Below are 22,430 nucleotides of genomic sequence, written 5' to 3'. Positions count from 1 at the left end.
CCACTGGTGAGCACATTTAAGGGAATGAAATATGTAGCAAGACAGAGAGGATTATAAAAAAAAAAAAGGAAAAAAAAAAGCCTCTGCTGCATTAGAACACTCTAGGTGCAAATGCAGCTTTAGCTAGTTAATACTTGTGTGTGTGCATAATCTTTGTAGCTACACATACATGTGTAAAATGGGATTAAATGCAGGCATACATACACATTTTTCTATATCATGAGATATAAGTGCATCTTTGTAAGCCATAGCTCAAAAGGCAGCTTTGCCACCACTTACCAAATGTCTGAAAACAGCTCCGAGCTTGTGCAACCATGATATTCAAGGGGCATCTCTCCCCCTGTTTGCCTCACTGACTCCTTTGCATCCACTCCCCAGAAGACTGGTTCTCAGTGTAATAAAACTAACCACTCATCTCTAGTTTCTGTGCTTAAGGACATGGCCAAAAGAGGCAAAGAAGCTGAGTGGGTTGTGCCAAAAGAGTTTTTATTGCTATGATCAGCATTTTTTCACAGTGCTTCCCAAATATCAGATAAAGTCTGACAGAGACAGCCTTGAATACCTGCTAAGAAAAAAGGGGAATTTTTTAGAGGCAAATGTGAAGGAGGGCAGAGAGGAAAGAAGAAGATTGGAACAACCCTCAGAATAGCAGTGCCTTCAGAAAAGGCCTTTTGGTACACTTTAGCATGATCATGTCTCAGATGAAAACCAGTGGTACCAGAAAGGAAAACAAAGCAATACCAGCGAAAAAAGAAAAGCATCAGTAAAAGAGCACTGCTGGCATTTATAGCCTGCAAACTACTATTCATCAATGCCTGTATTCTCTTAGACCTAAATCTTCTGGACAATATTTATAAATAGGCAGCACCAATCTGTTAAAAGCTGGTAATCTAAACTCCTGGCTGGCAAAAAAGATTACGTATCAGGGAAGGAACATAGCATAGAAAACAAGTAATTCTGCTTTACAAATGCAGAGCTGCAGGACAGGGAAGTTCTTGTTCTTATTTCATAGAGCGTTTAAGGCACAAGTTTGATGGATGAAGCTGGGCACACTGCTCACAGACTAAGAATATGATTAATAAAATGATCTGCCCTTTGCAGGGCAGACCTGAAGAATTGACCAAGGTCAGGCAGGAGCCCTCTGGAAAGGAGCACACATTTCCTGAGCTCAGTTACTGCTCTGACAAAGGAGTCACATCCACGTGGATAACACCCAGTGGTGTGGGTGCAAATGCTATTCAAGACCTCTGCAGAGCAGCTCTCCCTCCAACTGGGGACTGGCAGCACAGCCCTTCAAAGGATGGCCTGCTCTGAGGTCAAGGACAGGGAATCCCAGGGAGATCTCACACCAGAACAAAGAGCTTCCATCCTTTAGAGAACCTGGCTTAAAGCAAACCCTGCTGTCAATATTTTCTAAGCCACTTCCCATTATATTCCTAGGGGCTGTGCATCCACTGACAGGGGTTCAAGCAACTGCAAAATTACAAAGGCATTTGTTCAGAGGGAAAGGGAGCAAATAGAAATTCTTTTTTGAAAGGATGTCTAGAGGTGATTTAGTCCAAACCTCCACTGGACTATTGCTAGCACCAAATCAGGACAATAAAAGCAAATACTTGAGCACTAAGCTCTATACTTACTTTGATGCAATCTAAAACAGTAAATAGGAACTATACATTCATAAATCTTTACCCTTAGGAGGTCAAAATTACTTCTTCACAATCAAATTCATGTGTTGCCAAAGCACAGCCTGAAAGGTTTGTCAGATCTAGAAATTACAGGAATTCACTTGTTGTTCCTCCTACCCTTTTTATTTAGTGCCCAGGGAAGCTGAGATAAATCTACTTTACATGGACTTCCCTCCCCCCATCAGAAAGGAAGTGCTACAGTGAGAAATGATGCTCCTTCCCTACAACTGCTGCTGCTTTCTGAGCCAGCCAGTGTTAATGTAGCTGCTTGTTACATAGGAAAAGGGGACAGGATGCACAAATCAAAACACTCAGACAGGCGTGAAAGAGAGAGAGGAAACATGGGAGAAGCCAACCAAATCAAAACATGGAATAGCCACCCTGGCAGGAAAAGCTCTGTGTGTCAGAGCTGCTCCTCGGCTTCCTGGCTCCCAGAAAGTCAGCAGGAAATGCACAATGTACCACTTGCATTTCAAATAAAATTGCTGTGAAATTATTGTTTATTTTGATATTTTAAACACATCCAGGTTCTGATTTCACCGATGAGAAAGAAATCTTCATTTATGTTGTCCATGGCAGTTCAGAGCAGAATCTCCTAGAATTTTCTGAGAATGTACTTACATAGTCTAAGTGCAAGAGCTTTGGGAAGAGAAACCAAACCCAAGCAACCACCAATGATTTTCACAGAATGATTCCTGAATTTTCATATCAGATTTCACTTTGTATTAACTCCTGTTTCTCATGCTTTTCTGGGTTTTTTTTAAAGTTCCATTTTTTTCTTCCTGATTTGCCCCATTCATTGCACTCAGCCAAAAAATTCACTTTATCCTGTATATTTATCAACTTCTTCATAAACCTTTCCAAACAAAGTAATGACACCACTATGTAACTGTAATACTTTCATGAATCTCCTTTTTTAAAGACTCATCAGGACCTTTGATAGCTAAACATGCTCTGGTTTTGTAATATTATGTAGGGTGCATACTTTTCATAGGTTCCTGCTGCAAATATTTTTACTAATTTGCATGAATTTTCTGTTGAACCACCCAGTGATGCTGTACATGGGGTTCACTGTTATCCTGAATCACCCCAATCTGCCACAAATCAAACCAAAATTTGATCCACCATCTCCATTTGAAAGAAAACCATTTTACATATGCATTTGTTACATCTGGGTTTTTTTTTCCAATACTGAATATTTTGCTAAGCAATAAACTGTGAGACTGAAGCCTTCAGAAATACCAGTTTAATGAGCTAAGCTACTACAAAATGTCATCAATTTACTGCAGTTCCAGGCTCTGTCCCACAAAAATTATGGTTCTTTTTAAAAATAGGCACAGTGCACAGTGCAAACTGCCATTAAGAAATACCAGTAATAATCACAGATTTAGAAAAAATTGCTGAATACCATGTTACCCATCAGAGAATTACAAAGTGCACTGACATGAGCAGTTAGCTACATTCCTTTTCCTCTGCCAGTGTAACCTCATTAAACCTGATATTTCTCTCACGTTTGTCTTCAGCACATTGTTCTGATCACAGCTTCATCACTCTTCAAGCCACTTAAAAAAGCATTACACATCTAAAACCAGAGTGCACTCATTACACTACAGCTTCAACAGCTACTCATGTATAATTCAACAATTTTTGCTCTGAATTAGCTTCTTATTCATAGGATCTGGTCTAAGTGCTCTTTTTTCTTAAAGCACAAAGAGCTGGGCTACGCTTAGAAAGGGAAGGTCCACTATAGCTAAATACTAACAAAAACCTTTAAAATGCTATTTTAGCATGTTAAGTGCACTTACCCCTCAGCATTCATCCTGCTCATTTACAGGACATACAAAGGTTACACTCAGAGTGGAGACAAACCTGCAGTGATTGCAAAGCTAAAAGCAGAACCTAAAATTTCCCAAGATTTGCTCTAATTACCAATGAACTCCCCCCAACAAAATCCCTTGTGTTAAAACATGGCATAAAACCACTGCATCCTTTTTTATAGTTAGATCTGAAGTTATTAGCAAATGCATTCAATACTGTTATAAAAAAATCTTAATACTCACATCTATTTTTAAAAGTAACTGAAAATTAATACAAGTTCCACTACAGGGTTCTGTTGCCACTTGCATTTTCTTCATTCCTGAATTCAAAATTAGCTATGTCTGTAGTGGATTTATCAGCAAAATCCCTCTGGAATTTTAAGGATGCATTTGGTTTTATTTTTACATCAAATGAAAAAAAATATTTTGCAGCTTTGATAAGGATGGAAGACTGGAAATCCAGTCATAATCCTCCCAAGTTTACAACACAGTCAAAGGTAAACCAGTTATTACTCCAAGGGTGAAATTATACATGAATGAACAGCTAAATCCCAGTGTACAGAAAAAGTAGATGAGCTGGATGAGGGGCTATGTGTATGCTCTGAATGTACTTTGACTGGCTTTTATTTGCTTCTAATCATCAACATGAACTTCAGGAGAGAAAATATTCAGCATTTTCTTTGCTATAATTGACATATAATTGATGAATAACACCTCCACTCCCTGAAAACTTGGAACTGATGGGCAAATGCTGAAGGCCAGGGAAAAGCTCCCATAGCAGAGCAGGATAAGCAGTAAGAATTGCGTCAGAGGTTGAGGTTTCTTGGGCTAAAAATATTAGTTCCCAACACATGGAGCAGTGTCAGCATGCCAAAGTTCTCAGTCTACACAAAGTGACTTCACTTTCACTGACACAACTTGCTTTTATTGACATAGGCTAACGTTTGCCTGCTTGGGGGACTTTTCAGAAGATGAATAAAACTATAACTGGCATGTGAGAAAAATACTAGGTGTTACCTGCTGTGGGATAATAAAAGAACTGTGCAGCACAATATCTTCAGTTCTGAACACAGTACAGACACAGGCATGTCAAAAGAGGCATTATATGAGATAAAACAGAGCCTCAAGGCTATGCCATAACCATGATTTAAGTATTGGCTCACATAATGCTCCCTTTCAGGTTTTCTTTTAAACCAGCAAAAGAATTTTTACTCTTCAGCAAGATGTACCTCAAAATAAAACTTGGCATTTGTATTACCACGCTGGAATGTCATTACTTTTTACATTAAACTGGGAAACGTTCGCTTTCTGTTCATTTATTTTGCCAATAATTTTTACACTGAGTTAATTTTACCTTTGACACACAGCATCTTTTCTCAAATATATGAACAGCCTTTAGCTCAGGGCCAGGCTCTAAAGCCTGTATAACCTGGAGCTTCCCTTGCAGCCAGAACTACAGAGAGATGTTGTAGATTCAGATCTCAAGAATTAAGCTGCAATACGCAAAGGATTTGACTAAGGTAGGCTCAAGTCCTGCAAAATCCCTACAGATAAGCCCCAATACATTGACCTCAATAATTAACTTTATTAGTCATTGCTATCTTTAAAGAGACTTGTCAAGGATATACACTACTTTCTCACTGAAGCAACAGTGGAGAAACTGTTGGACATGCACAAGACAGAAATACAGTACAGCCCAGGCAGGACAGCGTTACAGTGGCCTTATTCAAGAACTGCAATTCATTGGAAAATTATTTCATTTCATTAGTCATTCAGCACCACATAAAAAGTAACTGTATGTGGTACAACAGCCTCTCTTTTTCTGTTTGTGTAAACACACATACATATATATTTTTTTAATTACCAATAAAGTAACTCATTACTTCTTGCACCTAGCTCAAATTGTAAATCTAAGAGTGGCAATGTCATTTCTACCTACCCTTTTGCCATTACCAATAGTGTATTTTTTTCATCTACCTCGTCATACACAAAGTCATTGCAGATAATTTTTCATACAAACACCTCCCATTTGTCAGCCAGGTGGGACAAAGCAACACTGAAGTAATAACTTGAAAAATCCCTTTGAGGATGTTATCTCAGTTTTGTTGAATTGATTTTCAAAGTGTCCCCTTAACCTCTAATTTGTACAGTTTAAACCTCACTCAGAGTTTTGACAGAAGCAGCTGCAATTTAAGGCTGCTTCTCCAAACAAGATTACTTTCAGATAATCTAAAAAAGCACACTCTTATAAGATGATTCTCTTCTTTTTACCACTGCAAGAAAACACCATCATCTTTCCTTCAGAACTTTCTTCCTCCTCTGCAATTTGAACACTCTCCTCTGGAAAAGACTCCATTTACAAATTTTTTGACTCCAAGGCTGTACGTGCCCAGACACGACCAAGTCACATCCACTTTCCAACCTCAGAAAAATTTCAGAAAATTACTTTTAGACAATTTTCAGATTTTCAAATAAATTATACAAAAAAACAAGAGAAAGAATTGACAGCAAAATAATGAATTTAACATCTGACATGCAGCTGCATGCAGCTAACCTTTGTGCTTCCCTTTTTTCTCCTTTCTGGTGCTGCTACTCTGACAGCTCGCAGCTGCTGCCTTGGTTTTTTTAGTTGGTTTCGGAGCTTGGGCGTCCACTACCACCTTTACATCTTCCTGTTCAGCCTCCTGCACTGCTTCAGAGATTCAGGGTACCCCAGCAAAAAAGAAAATAAACAGAGAGAGAAGAGAGAAACAGAGAGAGAGAGAGACGAGAGAATGAATTGAGAACTTTGCAAAGGCATAAAAGAGAAAGCAAACATAGCAGAGTTTGGTATTTCAGACAATTCATGCAGTGAAGAGAGCCAAGTAAACCAGAATTTGCAAAGCCACAGTAAAAATCTGGAAGTGTTAGGTTAGCTGAGATATATGTCCTTACATTTTTCTTCCTCACAATAATATATCAACTCCTAACTTCCAGTCCAAAAGTGACATCAGAATATTATTGTGTTACTGGGCTATTGTAGGAAGCATTTTTCCTCACAGTAAAGCTCTGCCAGAATGATCATCAACAGCGGCAGCATGAAGGCAGAAAAAATTTATTTTGACTTTGTAGCATCCATGCTTAAAGCTACATCCTAACTCTCTAAACAGGGAATCATCTGAAGGTTACTTTCAAAGCACATCTTGCACAGTCCTGTAACACAGCATGATGAGTAGATTGGCCATGCATTTTATGGTGAAACTATACCCAAGCTGAATTTAAAAACTCTTCCTACTTTGTAGCATACACAAATTAATTAATTCCTTGGAAGGACTCTCTACAAAACATGCATGGCATAAATTGTGTCACCATAATTCATGCAATGGTCCTAGTTTTCAAAGTAAAAAGAGGCTTTATCATTTTCCTAAAAGCACGACACACTTTGAAGGTAATATTTGAGTCTCTGAAAGCCACACACACCATAACTCTTTTCTCTGGCTAGACCAAACCTCAAAGTTAGATAAATATCACAATTGCCTTCCTGAAATGCATAAAGAAACTTCTCAAACCTCACGCCCCAAACTTTAGGTGGGCACCAAGAGTTTTTGGGGTTGGCTGCTGGTCACTGGTAAGTGCCAAGCCCATTGGCTTTATGTGCTGGCCATGTTTCTCTCCCTGGCACATGGGCTTCCCACCCTTTTTTTTTTCCCCCAAACTAAACTACTTTCTTTAAAAGGATGAAAAAAGTCCACTAAGGACCATTATGGGAAAGAACTGGTTCTCTTAAAATTACTTTTAAAATATCCAGACAAACTTCTTAAACTCCCAAAAGACTAAATGATTCTCAATGACGTGTGGACTGACACTTTTCTCTCTCTGAAGGGGGAAATTCTCCCTAAGCTTCTGGTCTGTGAAGCAACTTTCCTCTTCAGCAAATCCTTCAAGCGCACGAATAGAAATAGAAACACCAGGGAGATTCTCAGAGGAGAAAGATGAAACAGATTTAGTCATGTCTGTGTAGACTGCAGCTCCCAAACCCGCTGCTACCCTCCCCAGCACAGCAATCTGTTAGGAGTAGCATTGCACTCACAACACAGCAGGCACCTGAGGCACTCAAACACACGCTCCTTTTCTCATTGTGCAGAGGAAGGGCTCCCTTCCACAGAGAATATACATTAAATTTTTATAGGAGAGACCTGAAGTCTAAAGAAACAGCCTGTCACCGCCCAATTTTTCATGTCTGCCTTTGTCAAACACTAATCACAGGGCTGCAATCCCTTTGCTGAGTGGAAAGGAGCAGTGGAAATGAGTAGGGCAAAATCAAAGGAGTGAGTGCCCAGGGAAAATGGCACATAAAAGACACAGTACACTGGGTCCTACCTCCACGGGCATGGCAGCCTCAGACTATGCAGGGAACCAGAGTCAGCTCCCCACAGTCTTTAAATAGAGGTTATTTGCCAACCCAGCATTTATGCTATATTTGTACCTCAGTCTCTCTCTAAAAACTAGGCTGTGTTCTTTTAATTGTTTTGAAGATGGTAATCCATGTTACAATTAAATTCAGTTCTTTACAAATGACCTATATTAAGTGGCCAGGCAGTTCTCTAAATCATTTTAAATCTGGCTGTATTCATTCACTCAAAAGAAGCACCATTTACTTGGTCCAAAGCAATTATCAATCAGCAAAGGATGAAACTTTCTGACATTATTAATCTTCTCTATCTTGCAAGCCATTCTTTCATTTTACCAGTAAAGCCCTGATGTTTTTTGAGTTACTTTTGCCTCAAAACTTTGAGCAAGAGGCATCTGGTTAAAAATTCAGTGAGGGAGGTCCATAGGACAGAGAAGAGAATATTTCCATTGCTTTACTCTGTAAGGCAGAGAACAGGATTTCAGCCCAGTAGCCATTCTGAGACCCTGGCTGCTGTCTGTGGTAAATGTGCCTTTCAGACAAAAGTGATGGAGGCTGCAAAATAAGATTCAAATCATAAAGGTAATGATACTCTGCCTGGATTCATGAAAGGAATTGGCACAGAATGTCCTGTTTCCAAAGGATACATTTCTGAGCATTACCATTACATTTAAAGTACTACCTCTATAATAAATCCAAATTTAATCCCAACATGCCATCTCCACCACAAAACCACCTCATTCTTAGCTTTTAGCTATTTGGCAAATAGCAGACCTCAGCTAAGGCTCACCCACTCACTCATGTTTTCTCTGGTGTTGTCTGCAGATACCAAAGAAAGTTTGCTTTCTGTACAAATTCAGTTCAGGGCATATCCTTGCATTTAGGCAAGCTCCTGTCAACAGGCCAGCCAGGATTTGGATCCTTGCAGCCTGCAGACCCAAAGGGACAGTTCTGTGAGCCTCCCCTGCTCAGCTGGTCCAGCAGGCTTGGATGTGGAGCAAAGTGAAAAATCCTGTTTTCTGTTTCCAGTGCTCTCTCCTGCCCTGGAGAGTTGGAAGAAGGACCATTTCTAAGGCCTGTGTACTCACTCTGCAGCTGGTCATTAGCATGTGCAGCTTTGAACTTCTCCAACCAGCATTCCTTCCAGGCTGCCTTTGTGGAGATGAAGCAAGGCAGAGAGGCCGTGTTTATCCCCAGCCACGTTGCCAGGGGATCAAATGTCTTCCCCTCTGCCCTCTGCTGCATCTTTGGATCATTATCTAACAGACTGACAAGAATTTCCCTTCTCAGCAGGATGGAAACCTTGAGGTTAACTATAGCCTATGTTCTCCACAGGCTCTAGATAGCCCATAAAACAATTTACAGCTCCCTGCAAGAAAACCTGAATAAGGAAAATGAGATAAACTGGCTCCCTAAGTAATATTCACTGATACAACCATATGATCACATCCTTTTGGACATCAAAAACTTAAAAACAGTGATAGGCAGCACCAGAGGATAAATAAATTAAGAACCTTAAATGCAGCTATATGGGGATGAAATTTCAGAGACTGTCACTCAAAAATGCCTTAATTTCAGTACAGCTACCCATTTAGGCAGCTTTAAAAATCCCTACTGACGTTATCTTAACAGCAGGAGACTAGATTTGAAAATCTATCCTGATACTTCATATACCCACCCCAGATTATTAACATCTTCACTTAAAAAACACAGAGATTTTCCTTTTCCATAAGAATTATTTGTTTGTAACAAAATTTGCATTCAGACAAGAAAAAAATGGAGGAGCAAGTACTGTAGTGAGTCAGCATTCCAAACAGAAAAATCCACTGGACTCTCAGACCTGGTATTTCACTCTAGTTTGAACTTAATAAACTGTAAAAAAAATGGTTTTGAGATAAATGCCATGCTTACAAATAAAACAATATGTGACTTTAATTTCAGTACTATTCATCCATGTTCATTATATCAAATACTGACTACTAACCTCAATAGAGTATTAAAAAAGTATTTTTGGGAGACAGAAGGGAGCACAGATTGCAATATTAATTCAGGATCTAAGATGAAAAGAGGAACAAACAGCAAACAGTAACATAATACAGGTGAGTATGGAAGGGCTTTGTGAAGGCAGACAAGAGCAGTGTCCCAGCTTTGCCTTGCACCACCAATGTCCTAATTCAGAAAAGGGGAAAAAAGAAACCTTCCCATGAACCAGTTCTGTGATGGACAACACTCCAGGTTACAGGGATAAATCCACAATGCACAGCCAAATAAAAGGATGCAGTTTGTAAGCATGTGAGTAAACTATGATGCAGACAACCCAAGTTCTTTTTCAACTCTGTAAATTACCCACATATATTTATATGAGTGGATGAAAATGTAAAACATGTCTTTCCATCTGGCCTTCATGATGAGAAGTTCACACAGGAAATAAGTTTCGAAGCAGCATGAATGAAAATGCAGATTTCTTTTTGCCATTTGTATGACCATATTTCTTGATAGGAGTGCTTGTACACTCTTATGATCTTAGAGGAGGAAAAAAAAAATCTATGAATCATAACTTACCAATTGCTATCACATAAAAATGCCATGTGCTAAAAAAAAGGGTGCTTTTGATCAGTACATTATGCAAAGAATGAAGTAAATGAAAAATCACAAAAAGAAAAAACCATTCTAAAATTGTGCAGTCTGTCTGGAAAACACTTTAAGTAGAAAGAGGCTGAACCAGACATTGAGGTATGTGAGGCAAGTATAAGGCAAATATTCATTCTATTTACCAACATCCTCTCAACAATAAAAATGAAACCCAGAACAAGTACCATGCAAAGAAAGATCAACTACAGTTCAGTCAGTGTGTACCTTAACAACTCAATGGGAATTGGATGTCTTTTTCTTACTGTTGCCTGAGAAGCTCTTGTGTTTCACTGTAAGAATGGCTTGTTGCTTTTCTTTGTGAAGTTCTAGCCTTAGTCAGTCTAGCTGTTTATTTGGGCTGTTGCTCATTCTTAGTTTATTTAATCAACTTAGATTCTGAACTGGTCTACTATTTCTACAATCATTTAAAAGACACTGGAGTCTATCAGAAATATTCTGAAGATGGGCAAACCCACAATATTTTACAGTGCAATTAAATGTTTCTATTAGTTTTACCTAGACCACATAAATAGTTAAATACAAGGATCTGAATAAGGACAAGGACTTTGGTGTGTTAGTTACTGGTTAATCACATGCAAAGATTTAATTCCTGCCTCAAAATGCTTACAATCAAAGGCATTACTCCTTCAGCTAGTAACTTACAGTCAGATCCCAGACTCCCAAAACCTTACTGACAGTAAATTCCCCAAGGCTCCTTGCAGTTTATGCCTCTAACAGTGATGTGATGACCAGGCTGATGCTGCAAACCTCAAAATGCTCAGAAGTGAAACGGGATGGGTTTTTTAGTGCTCCAATAAAAGAAGCCAATGTACTTGGGAACTTGGTGCTGCTTAAGGACATTATTAAAAGCTCATTGATCTAAGAGTTCCTCAGAGAGAACAAGGGAAGGAATTAAATAAAAGATTCTTCTAAACCCCCACATACCTGCTGCCTAATCCTGAGGAGGGGGAAAGCAAAGGCAGCACGTGGAGAGTTGATAGCAATGAACTAGACTTTGGGAAAGCAGACACCTAATAAGGGAAGCTAAAATGATCTATGAAAAACTCATGCCAGGAAGATGAAAGACAGTGATAAATTACATAATTACTTTGTGATACTGGAGCCTTGAGGGCCCTGACCAGCCTCCCTGGGAGGTTCCACCCACACCCTGCCCATGGGCTTTGCTCCAGCTGAGCCCAGGGCTGTGCTGGAGGTGCTGCTCCCCAGCCTGTCTGCCGGGAGCACCCTGGCACTGCAGGCAGCTCCTCTGCCCCACGGAGATGTGTGCCCTGCAGCATCTCCTTTCCACCCTGACTGGTGCCCTGCAGGGCCCTGGCCCTGTTCCTCCCTTGCCATGCCTGGGGCTGCAGGGAATGCTGCTGGCAGCTCTGCCTGCCCTGTCTGCAGCCTTTGGGATGGGACTCTGCCTGCCAGGGCATTTCCTGTGCTGGGAGCACCTTCCCTCCTGGCTCCTGAGATACTGCCCAGCACAGAAAACAGCTAAATATCCAGGAGTAACTGCAAGTAAATACACTACAAGTGGGACATTAAAGGAAAGAGAAGGGAGTTTCTCAGGCCATTTCCTCTAAACTTTCCTCTCAAATAGTTCAATACCAAAAACCACAAAAAGACCTGTGGAACTCTTGCTACCCACTGCCCTCTGCTCCTTGCTGCTGGGTTAGTTTGTTTATCTTGGAAGTGCACTGGTGCAGTAAGAACTGCTGACAAATCAAACAGATGCTTTAAAGATTAAGGTGAAGAGACTGCAGCTGAAATAAAGATTTCAGAATATCTGCTTATTGGAAGTTAAGTATTTTGCCCACATGATGTTTGGAATGCTGCCTGATCTCTCAACATTAACAGCCCTTTGCAAAGAACATTCCTTGCTATCTTCAAAAAAATAAACTAATACCTACTCATTCCAAGGTCAGTGGAAAACAGGGATGGAGAGACACTCTTCTGACGAGGAGGCAAATATATGATTTTTTAAATTAATACTTAACTGATGTCATCTTTTAAAGCTGACAGCTAAGGATACTCATCAGAAAACTCTCATCATTCATGATAAATAGCAGAATGACACGTCAAATTTAAAAATCCAAAGCTATGAATTGTCATCAGAGGTCTGTTTAACACACCACACAGCCATTATACCTAGATGTGCTGCCAAACGCCAGAGGAGAAAAGTAAAAAAGTCATTCTGCCTTTTAACACATGGTTAATCTAAATTGGAAGTTGCAATGGAAATTACTCTGAGAGTATCTAATTGAAAACATTTTTAATTTCAAGTCTTATATAAAAACACCGCAGCTGCAACAAAGTATGGCAATATTAATGAAAGCATATCTGGCACTCATTCAAATCTCTGCCTTCCTCAATGCTGTGAAAAGAAAAATCACTCCCCAGTGGAAATTCACCATTTTCACAGAACTAAAATCTCTGTAAAAATGGGCTTTCAGCATTTGCATTAAATGTAATTAAATAATGTAATTAAATTGTTGCAGTAATTAGTGTATCTCTGCATGCTATTTGGCTCCAGGAATGCTCAGTATTTGCAATCCAGATTGAAAAGAACTGTATTTGTAGCAGAATTTTGCAATGTCAAATCAGGCTAAAATGTTTGTTCAGGTTTTCAACAAACTTCACAAAATAAGTTGAGTAGAAATACATGAAAACAAGCAAGCAGATATAACTGTGACATATTACAGAACAGCAAGTAAAATTTTAAAAAAACTTTAAACAAACATGTAGCAATATGTCCTTATGAAGGACACTGAATTTAAAATAAACCAGAACACATGAGGAGAAGACAATGTAAGTGATCTCTCCTACAAAGAAGGATTAAATTTCTTGTGGTAAATGAATGCCTTTGTTGTCTTTTATTTAGAATTTAAATTTAATAGCAATACAAAAAGTTGTTATTGGTTCTTACGTGGCTGTTTATAATGATGAAATAGGAACTGAGATGCATTTGGTACTGAGAAAGAGAGAGGCTTTATTGTAAATAGAGCCATAGAACAACATCATGGAAGTCAGTGGAAGGACACCTATTCCTTGAAATGGCAGGCAGATAAATGTGGGGCCCAACTCTACCCACCTGATCTGCAGGTGCTGTGTTACCACTGGCTGGGACTCCAGCTCAAACTAACCCCTTATAGACCTGAGTGCCAAGGAGATTTTATCTCATATTGGTTTTTTCAGCCTAATTCATCTCAGTTCCTGCAGGTAACTTCTGTTGTTACTAGTTAATTAGGCATTATGCCAACAACAAAAGGGTTTAAAAAAGATACACTATATTCAACTCATTTACAAGGTACAGTAGCTGAAGACTTCTAGCTGTAGGTGAAATATGGGACAAATGAGAAGAAATGTTCTGTGTGGAGACTCGTGCATGGTGGATTCTGCGGAGCCACTTCCTCACTGGAAGAGCAGCCATCTCCTTAAAAGACTCATGGTACCCAGAGGAATTGCTAGCAACCCTTGGCAGGGAACATAAATACCATTTTGTCCTCCCAATGTGTCATTTCTCTGCCTTGAAGTCATCTAAGAAAAAAAAAAATATGGCATTTCTGGCAATCCACAATTAGCTGAACTAGCAAAATACGGTGTTCTACTCTATCTACCTACAAGTAGCTCACCAGGCTGATGCTCTATTCCAGAACAAGAATGACTGACTTTCTACTCCAATCTCTGATAATGATTCTGGAATTAAATGAGTTTTTACTGCAAAGTAGAGTTGCCCATGAGGGAGCCATTGCAGCACAGATAATGGCATCAGAATAAGCAATGGCAGTGTATGAAGGAGAATTTCCCAGCACAGATAATGGCATCAGAATAAGCAATGGCAGTGTATGAAGGAGAATTTCCCAGCACAGATAATGGCATCAGAATAAGCAATGGCAGTGTATGAAGGAGAATTTCCCAGCACAGATAATGGCATCAGAATAAGCAGTGGCAGTGCATGAAGGAGAATTTCCCAGCACAGAAAGCCCAGCATCTGAGAATTGCTGAGATGCTATCTCTGACCTACTTTGCTCAAAGTACCATAGAGATATCTCCACACAGGCATCCAATTATTTGTGGAAATCAACAAGTACTTTTGTGCTACACAGAACCAGTGCAAGCTAAAAGAGAGAGCAGAGCAGGATGATAGGTGGAAAGAAGTGTTCTTTCTGTAGCATTTGCTAGCACAGGAATTGATTTCACAGACATGCTCATCCAAGGAGTGTAGTTCATTCAGTAGAGCATCAAGTCCCATCAAAGAGCCATTCTCAATTTGGAATCAGCATGCCTATAACAGCCACAAATGAACGGAAAAGAGCAGAATAGTTCTTTAGAAACAGCCCAGCTGTCTCATGCATCCGACACTGCCACATACAAATGTTTTCATTGAAGGGGAAAAAAAAAAAACTGCCAGCCCTGAAGCTCAATGCCACAGTTAAAAATGGTCATCAAACCCCAAAATGTTCCCTGCAAACTGGGGAACCGAAGACATTAAGCACATTCCCAGAGAAGGCCACACCAAAAAAGGACACTTTGAGAGTTCTTGTAATATTTTCAAAACCAACGTGCCTAACAAAGGATTTTACAAGGCAATAAAACACCCTGCTGGTAATTAAATTCTTCTAAGATGGCTCTTGCAAACTGCATGGTTTATTGCAAGGAGAGCTGTCCCAAGGGATTAACAAATGTCATGTTGAATATGAGAAACATTATATTTCTTTGCTTCTCTGAAACCTTGTGAAACATTGAAAGGGTTTGAGAGACAAATTTAGAACAAACTGATTTAGGGAGAATAAATCCTAAGTATTCCAATGAATGGTGTGGTATAATATGACAGGAAGGGTCACTTTTACCTTAAGAGCACAGTTAATCTCACTGAGAAAATCCACTCTGGTGCAAATTGGTGTACAATTTAGCTCAGTTAGTACATATATGAAATTTGTTACCAATTATGTGATGATAATGTCTTTTTCTCAGATTTGTGAAAATTAAAACCTTGATCAACTGGCAATATAAGGGGTTTAGTAAACAGCAGTATCTCTCTGCTGTAAGATATTATTTCTCAGAATAGCTCTGTACCTTTGATAAACTCTTGAGTGTAAAAGAGGAAAAAGAGAAAATTTCTATTTTGTCTGATTAAAAAATAAACACACTAAATGTTTGCGCTAAATCAAATATTTTGGTTTAGACTGGAAAGCAATTCAGTTTAATCTTTAAAAATTACATCCCAGACCCTGAGAAACAGGCAGTAAAGAGAAATATTACTATTTTTTAATATTTAATAGAAAAAAAAATAAAATAATACTAAGTTGAAAAAATAATTCTCCATCTGAAACCACTTAAGGTATCCTATTTGCTTGCAGAAACAAGATTAGAAAGGCCCATTATTACCAAAACCTCAACATTTAAGCAATGTAATTTCCAGATTCTAACAGTAAATTCTGTAGCTGTAATCAGCTAAAAGTTTCCACCAATTGCTAACAGGAGGAAAGACTCTGAAACCTGCACTTCTCAGAGCAGAATTTGTTATTGTGTACTAAATACCCACCTTGTTCTTATGGAAAAATAAGACCATCAAGTGAAAACAAAACAACGGGGAGACAAAAAGTCCAGCATGTGGAGTAAAACTGGCAGAAATTTGAACTGAATGCTGGGCTAAGGTTTTGTTTGCATAAGAGTAGGATACTGGTTGTTTCTGGTTTTTTTTTTAAACAGAGTTAGATTCACAAAGGCATCTTAAGATTTAATGTGTAAACCCCAAAACCTAAGTACTCTGCCACCTAACATCATTCCCAGCCAGAAAGCTGCCAACTGCATTCCCAATCAATATCAGTAGATATTGATTCAGCTCCTGCCCCACAAACTCATAATAGTCAGGGAAGGAAGCCTTTTGCTATTGAAGCTTATGAATCCCTTATGAATTGTATGTAACTTAATGATCTGCAAAACAAGAAAACTGGAAAATTACTGCTCTCTATAGATCTTGGATCATTCTTGTTACCGACCTGGAATGATAGCTACAAGAGTCAAATTTTGGACAAGGATTACCCAAGCTGCCCCTTAGGAAATCCTGAGGAAAAGTACACACTTATCACTTTAGAGGGACAAAAGCATGGACAATATGAGGACAGAACTAAATAATGCCTGGTTTCCTTAGGATTTATTTCTGATTATTAAGGTCTTTGAAAATAAATGGCATTATAATTTTTCTCCCCTGTGGGTGTGATGCCTTAAGTGACTCTATCCCTACTGGATCCTGTAATCTTTAATGAGAAAATGGAGACATTGTACAAGTTTGAAATGTTCTTCTCTACCTGTTTTAATGGACTTTGCAGAAACACAGAATCTTTGAAATTACCATCTTCAGTCAGAGCTGAACTTAGTTAATAGGTTTCAAATTTATCATTACCTCTGTAAGGCTTAAGTAAAATTACATGCAGAGGAACATTCAGAGTGGAGCTCATCAGCTCTACTTAGTAGGAACCAAGGCTGAAGACACTTAAATAGCCATGGCAGAAGGGACAAGCTGTCCCTTTCCCAGTTCAGCACTGAAATGGCAGCTAGGTACCTTGCTCTCTCCCATGAGGCTACAATTGCAAATTCTGATGGTTTTATCCCAAGTGAAGGATATCAATGTTATACTAAAACACGCAAAACAAGAGCTTTTGTTCTCCTGAGCATAAAATGAGCACCACACCAGGACTCTCAGCAAATACAGCTGCAGGAGGTGGCATTCTGTACCATGGTATATGGTGCTGCTGTTGCTGTTGAGATAGGATTCAACCAGCGGGGCCTGCTCCTCCGAATGTTTCGTCCTGCGCGTCCTTGCCCGGCTGTCCACGTTGGACTGAACCATCAGTGGCTCCTGGCGCTTCTTTTTCTGTTTCTGTTCCAGCAGTGCTCTCTGGAGAAAAGACAGAGAAAAGCATCTGTTACTGCCCTCCAAACAGCAGCAACCTACCCAGGAAAACAATGGCCAGCTTTACCCCTTCCCCGGCTCTACAGCCGCGGCGGTTGGCAGGCGGGAGATTGGGATGTCGGGTTACAGGAAACCTTTCCAAAAAACCACCACAAGCAGCCCACTGTTGAAACACCTTCTGCTGAAAACAGCAAATAATTAAAATACATCTTTCTGAGCAGCCCACCAGCTGTCAGAGCTTGCTTGGAAACAGCCCTTGGGAAAACAACAGTGTGAGAATACTGGCCGTGAAGCAATGGGAGGGTAAGCAAGAGCACGAGGCAGAGATGCCAATTTCAGTTTCTGTAAATTAAAAGCAGGTAATTGCAAACTAGAATCGAGCGATAATACTGGACTCCAGCCCAATTTAACAGCTATAATAGATGAACTTTAATTAAACACTTAAATTTCTCAGCTAGACCTGGAGAAAACCAAAACCTTTGGCATCCGGTGGCACCACTGGGACCTTATTTGAGCCCTCTTCCACAACCTCAGAGAACTGAACTGTTAATTTTACTTATCTATTACCTTACCTTTTCCTTGCTTCTGTACAGTGATATGTTAGCTTCTAGGAAGGAGATGCAATAAAACTGAGGAATAAAAATGGAGAGTGAACTCTTTCAGCTCCCTAAGTTGTGTTAACACCTCAACATGACTCCACCATAATCAGAATTAAGCACAGGATTATGGCATAAATAGTACTTGAATTTGAAAATGAGATGCTGTTAGACACGCAAGCTGATGAAATAGTGGCAATAGAAAAGGATAAAATTAAACTCACAAGGTTTAACTATAAAAATGACAACGTTTTTTGAGAAGAGGACCACAAAAAAAGTAAAAGCAGAAACCTCAACTCCCATTAAAGCTTGATGACACAATTCCCTCAGATTTCATGTTCTGACTCCCTTGTACAAGTCATGTAGGAATGCAGTCAGAAAATAGGCAACATAGCACACAGGGGCACTAGGTTATAGCCACAAGAGCTAAATCCACTGAATAAAAACTTTGTGGTTAACCTCTGTTGGCTGGTGTGACTGCTCCATCAGTGGGGTAACAAATACATTGTACAACAGCTTAAAACAAGTCCAAGGCAGTGGGAATCACTCAAACCACAGTCAGAAGACAAATTTTAATGGAAGTTAGACTTGTGAGTTAACTTCAGCTCCACAGATCTCTCTTCTGCATCTCCCAATCAGAGGATGCAATTTTCTATCAATTATCAGTGTTTTCATTACTCCAGGATTCAGACTTTAGGGAGCAAGAAGGTTCTCCTCCAAAATCTTACCTGTCTGTCAAGCTTCTGCTGACGCAGGCTGCTCCCCTCATCATCCAGAACACTGCAAAGACAAAGAGTACATAATTGGAACAAATTTATCACTCAAAACAACACCTAACAGCACCCAGTGGAGGAAACTCTCACAGGAGTTATCCATACAAAAAAGTGTGCCTGCCCAAAAAAATTTGGCTTCAGAGGATTTAAATGCAGTCCACAAAAAATTGCAAAACTCTGGCTCATACCAACTTCAACAAAAATATATAATCAGGCAGCTCACAAAGAAATGCAAAATCCACTGTCTACAGCTTGGTTTCTTTTCCACTCTCTTCTAATGCAAAACATCAATGCATAGAGCACAGAAATTGAAAAATTGCATATAAAGCCTAGAAAAAGGGAGGAGTGTAAGTGAACTGCTTAGCAACTCAGCAATATTTAAAATTATGGTAGAAAAATTAACCACCTAATCTTTTGCACACTGAAAACCATAATGTATTCCTGAATATTCCTGGATATTTATTCCTGAGAAGTCACACTTAGTGCCACACATCTCAACATTTAGAGGTAGGCAAGATGAACAGCATTGCTCAGTGCCATATTTCTCTCTGCTAATTGTTCCTTGTTGGGAGCATTGAATGCTCCTGTGCATTCAATCATTTTCATTAATTAGATATTAAAGACTGGCACTGAAATCAAAAAGCTATTTTTGCAAAGTACTTTAGCAAACTACTGACTAGGCTTTATTTTTCTGGAGAACAAAGGTCTCTATTCTAAGAACACTATAGTTAAACATTGAACACAGATAATTGAATCCTTTAAACAGTAATAGGTCATCTACAGGGAAAATAGTGTTATAGAACAAAAACAATAGCCTCTTACAAGGAAAATTAATTTTCTCCGACAATACACTTTTATAAAATGTTAGCCCCTTCTCTTATATCACTCTTAACAATCAAAAAGAGAAAAAAAAAAAAAAGATCCAGGACAAACAAACCTGGATTCTGACCTACTTACAAACCAACAGTACTGCAATGGAAATTGCATAAAAAATGTGAATCTCATGTATTAATTCACAGTCTTTAGGAGACAGTAACACTGTAGAAGAGTTAGAACAGCTAATAAAGGCATGCAGAATGCCCCCTTTCCTATGCCAGCATTATCAAAGACCTATAATTAAGCATTTCTGGTGGAATCAGCCTTTTACAATTTTTATTAGGTTATATGCTACAAAAGGCTGATGTTCCACAGATTGAAACTGCGCTGTTCAAGCACCTCAGGTATGAAATTACCATCTCTTGTAGAAGTAATGCATTGCCCATACTCCACAAAAAAGATTAAAGAAAAAACCCCTCACAGTCATAAAAATGTTCTGCTTTACACCAAGCATACTTCATTTTATAAATTACAGAAGTTATAAAAGGAAGACACACATTCCTCCATGGTATACAATATCAGGTTTGCAGAAGAGTGTTTCACTATGGCTGCAGCAGTATTAGCCGCACTGCCAGAAAGCAGAACTTCCCTAATGGAGATTTTTGGCCAAACAATTGAGTAAAAGATGCCTAAGTGTAAAGTTTCAGGCACAATGGCCTGAACAAATCCTCCTCATTTCAGACAATGCCTGAAAAAAAGCCAAAACCATGCAATGATGCTAACAGAGTCCCCAAGAACTGCAGAGGCAGCAATGCATACACCATCGCAGCATCCCTGTCCTGGCATGATACACTGCAGGGAATATGGGGGCAGGAAAACGTCCTGTGCCTGCATGGGAAGCCACAACAAGGCAAATTCAGGTTCAGGCACAGCTCCTGTGTGTCTCTTAATGCCCAGCTGTAGCATGGTAAACATGGCAGTTTAAATAACACCAAACAGATTTGCATTCAGCATTCCAGGAATGCAAAGCAGCTATCAGATACACCAGAGGACTGCCAAAAAAATATAAAACTCCATCCAAAAACTATGGATGTTGCAATGCTAAAACACCTCTCCACATTGTCCTTCTTACTGCAAGACTTTTTTTTTTTAAAGCTTCTGAATATATGCAATCAAAGCTGAGACTGAGAGCAGCACACCTTGAAAACCAGATGACAATGTCATCTGGAGCTTCCAGCTCCGTCCTTATCCACTTCATATTTAATAAAGTTCTGAGTAGTTTTCCACAACCTTTTTTAGGCATGCATAAATGACAAGCCTTGCATTTAACATTCAACAAACAAAACTGAATTCCAGCTTTCTTCACTAACACCAAGATTCAGTAGAATATGGTTGCTTCAACAACCCTCTCTCCCTCCAGGATGCTGGACTGGTATGAGGATGCCTTGCTCCCACCACTCTTCTGAATCCTTCACAGGATAACGTTAAAAAAGGCATTATTACCACCAACTCTATCTTTTTTAACAGTTACTTGCTTCCAGTATCACTGGAAAGCTGCAGTTCTGTCCTTTCTTCATGTCTAATTACACTTATGCAACTCCAAATAGAAAAGGGGTTCAGTTTAGCCTATATATTCTATATGTTACAACAACAGAGCCCTCCACTTTCAGACTGCACTTTGTGAGTGTTTTCTGCAGAACTGCTGGACCTTGGAGTTGCTGACCAGCAGCCAACATTTCACATTCCCCAATTTCCAATGAACAAAGTCTCCTGAAACTGGGTGACTTCCAAGATATGCCATTAAGGGAAGTCAGGGTTTAAATATATGCATGCATAAATAAGAAAGTAAATAAATAAATAATAGAAGCTCTGTTTCCATAGCAATTCCATCAGGCCCTCGCTCTTGCTCCCTTGAAAAACATCTGCAGAGCACTTTGAGATGCAGTGTGTAAGTGCCACCGACCCTTTTTCTCACACTTCAGTGAGTCCTTGCAGAAAGATTTAGCAGATCATCTCACCACAGCACCTGGCATTCTCTTGGATGCTCCAGGGTCCAAGAGCTGAAATCCACCTCTGGATTTCTGCCTTTTATTTCCTTGGAAAACACTAAAGTGTTTGAGCAGAAGCACAGCCTTTGCCCTTCCTCAAAAGAGCAGGAATCAATTGCTCATCCCTCTGGAAAGGTTGTACACATGGTGAGGACCCAGCCTGTCCTGCCCAGTCCTTTCATTGCACTCTGGTCCAAATAACTGGGATGGTCAGAAACTAAAGGCCCAGTACAGCAGAAAAACTGTGACTGAAAGATGGCAGGAAATAATCTCAAAAAGAGAGAGAGAGAGAGAGAGAGAGAGGCTGTTAGAACAATTCTGCCTACATGTTTGATGTGATGCTAGAAAATCCCAGGAGCACCATGAAACTCAGTCAGATTTAATAGAGAAATATAACTTTATAATTCATGAAAATTGAATTATTGAAGAGCATGCATACATATTAGCAATCTGCTCAGCACACTGAAGTATCCTGAAGATCCAGTAAGATTAATTTTCACTCCTATTAGATCAAGGATCATGCATCTGCCTGGCATCTTGGCTATGGCTCTGACCCACTTAAAACAAAAAGCGATTTTACACTATACATAATATTGTAAACAGCCTTTCAGCTCTGCAGTAATAGTCTAGTCCAAATTCAGCTGACAGGTCAGAGCTTGGATATATTTCCTAGCAGATTCAGGAAAAAAACATCCTTCAATACAGAACCTGAATAGTCCACCCATTAGAAGTTACTAGTGCTGAGTTTAAGA

The 22,430-nt window shown here is 39.4% G+C and overlaps 1 protein-coding gene across 8 annotated transcripts in view; it reads right to left on the bottom strand.

Annotated features, from left to right (window-relative positions):
- TUB (TUB bipartite transcription factor) overlaps positions 1-22,430 on the bottom strand; it is a 134,667-nt gene that overhangs the window by 17,579 nt on the left and 94,658 nt on the right. For 4 of the 8 annotated variants that reach the window (XM_071427910.1, XM_071427913.1, XM_071427912.1 and 1 more), the window contains exons 2-4: positions 18,770-18,821; positions 17,268-17,430; positions 6,057-6,194 (exon numbers count right to left, since the gene is read on the bottom strand). In XM_071427910.1, coding sequence (XP_071284011.1) covers positions 6,057-6,194; positions 17,268-17,430; positions 18,770-18,821 — 353 coding nt within the window. The remainder of the gene's footprint in view (positions 1-6,056; positions 6,195-17,267; positions 17,431-18,769; positions 18,822-22,430) is intronic. The other 4 variants (XM_071427911.1, XM_071427914.1, XM_071427915.1 and 1 more) reach the window with 2 other exon arrangements.

Source organism: Agelaius tricolor, unplaced genomic scaffold (genome assembly GCF_023055355.1).
Source record: "Agelaius tricolor isolate 1412-34295 unplaced genomic scaffold, bAgeTri1.0.p SCAF_5, whole genome shotgun sequence".
Lineage (NCBI taxonomy): Eukaryota > Metazoa > Chordata > Aves > Passeriformes > Icteridae > Agelaius > Agelaius tricolor.
This window is presented reverse-complemented; position numbering and strand designations above follow the sequence as displayed.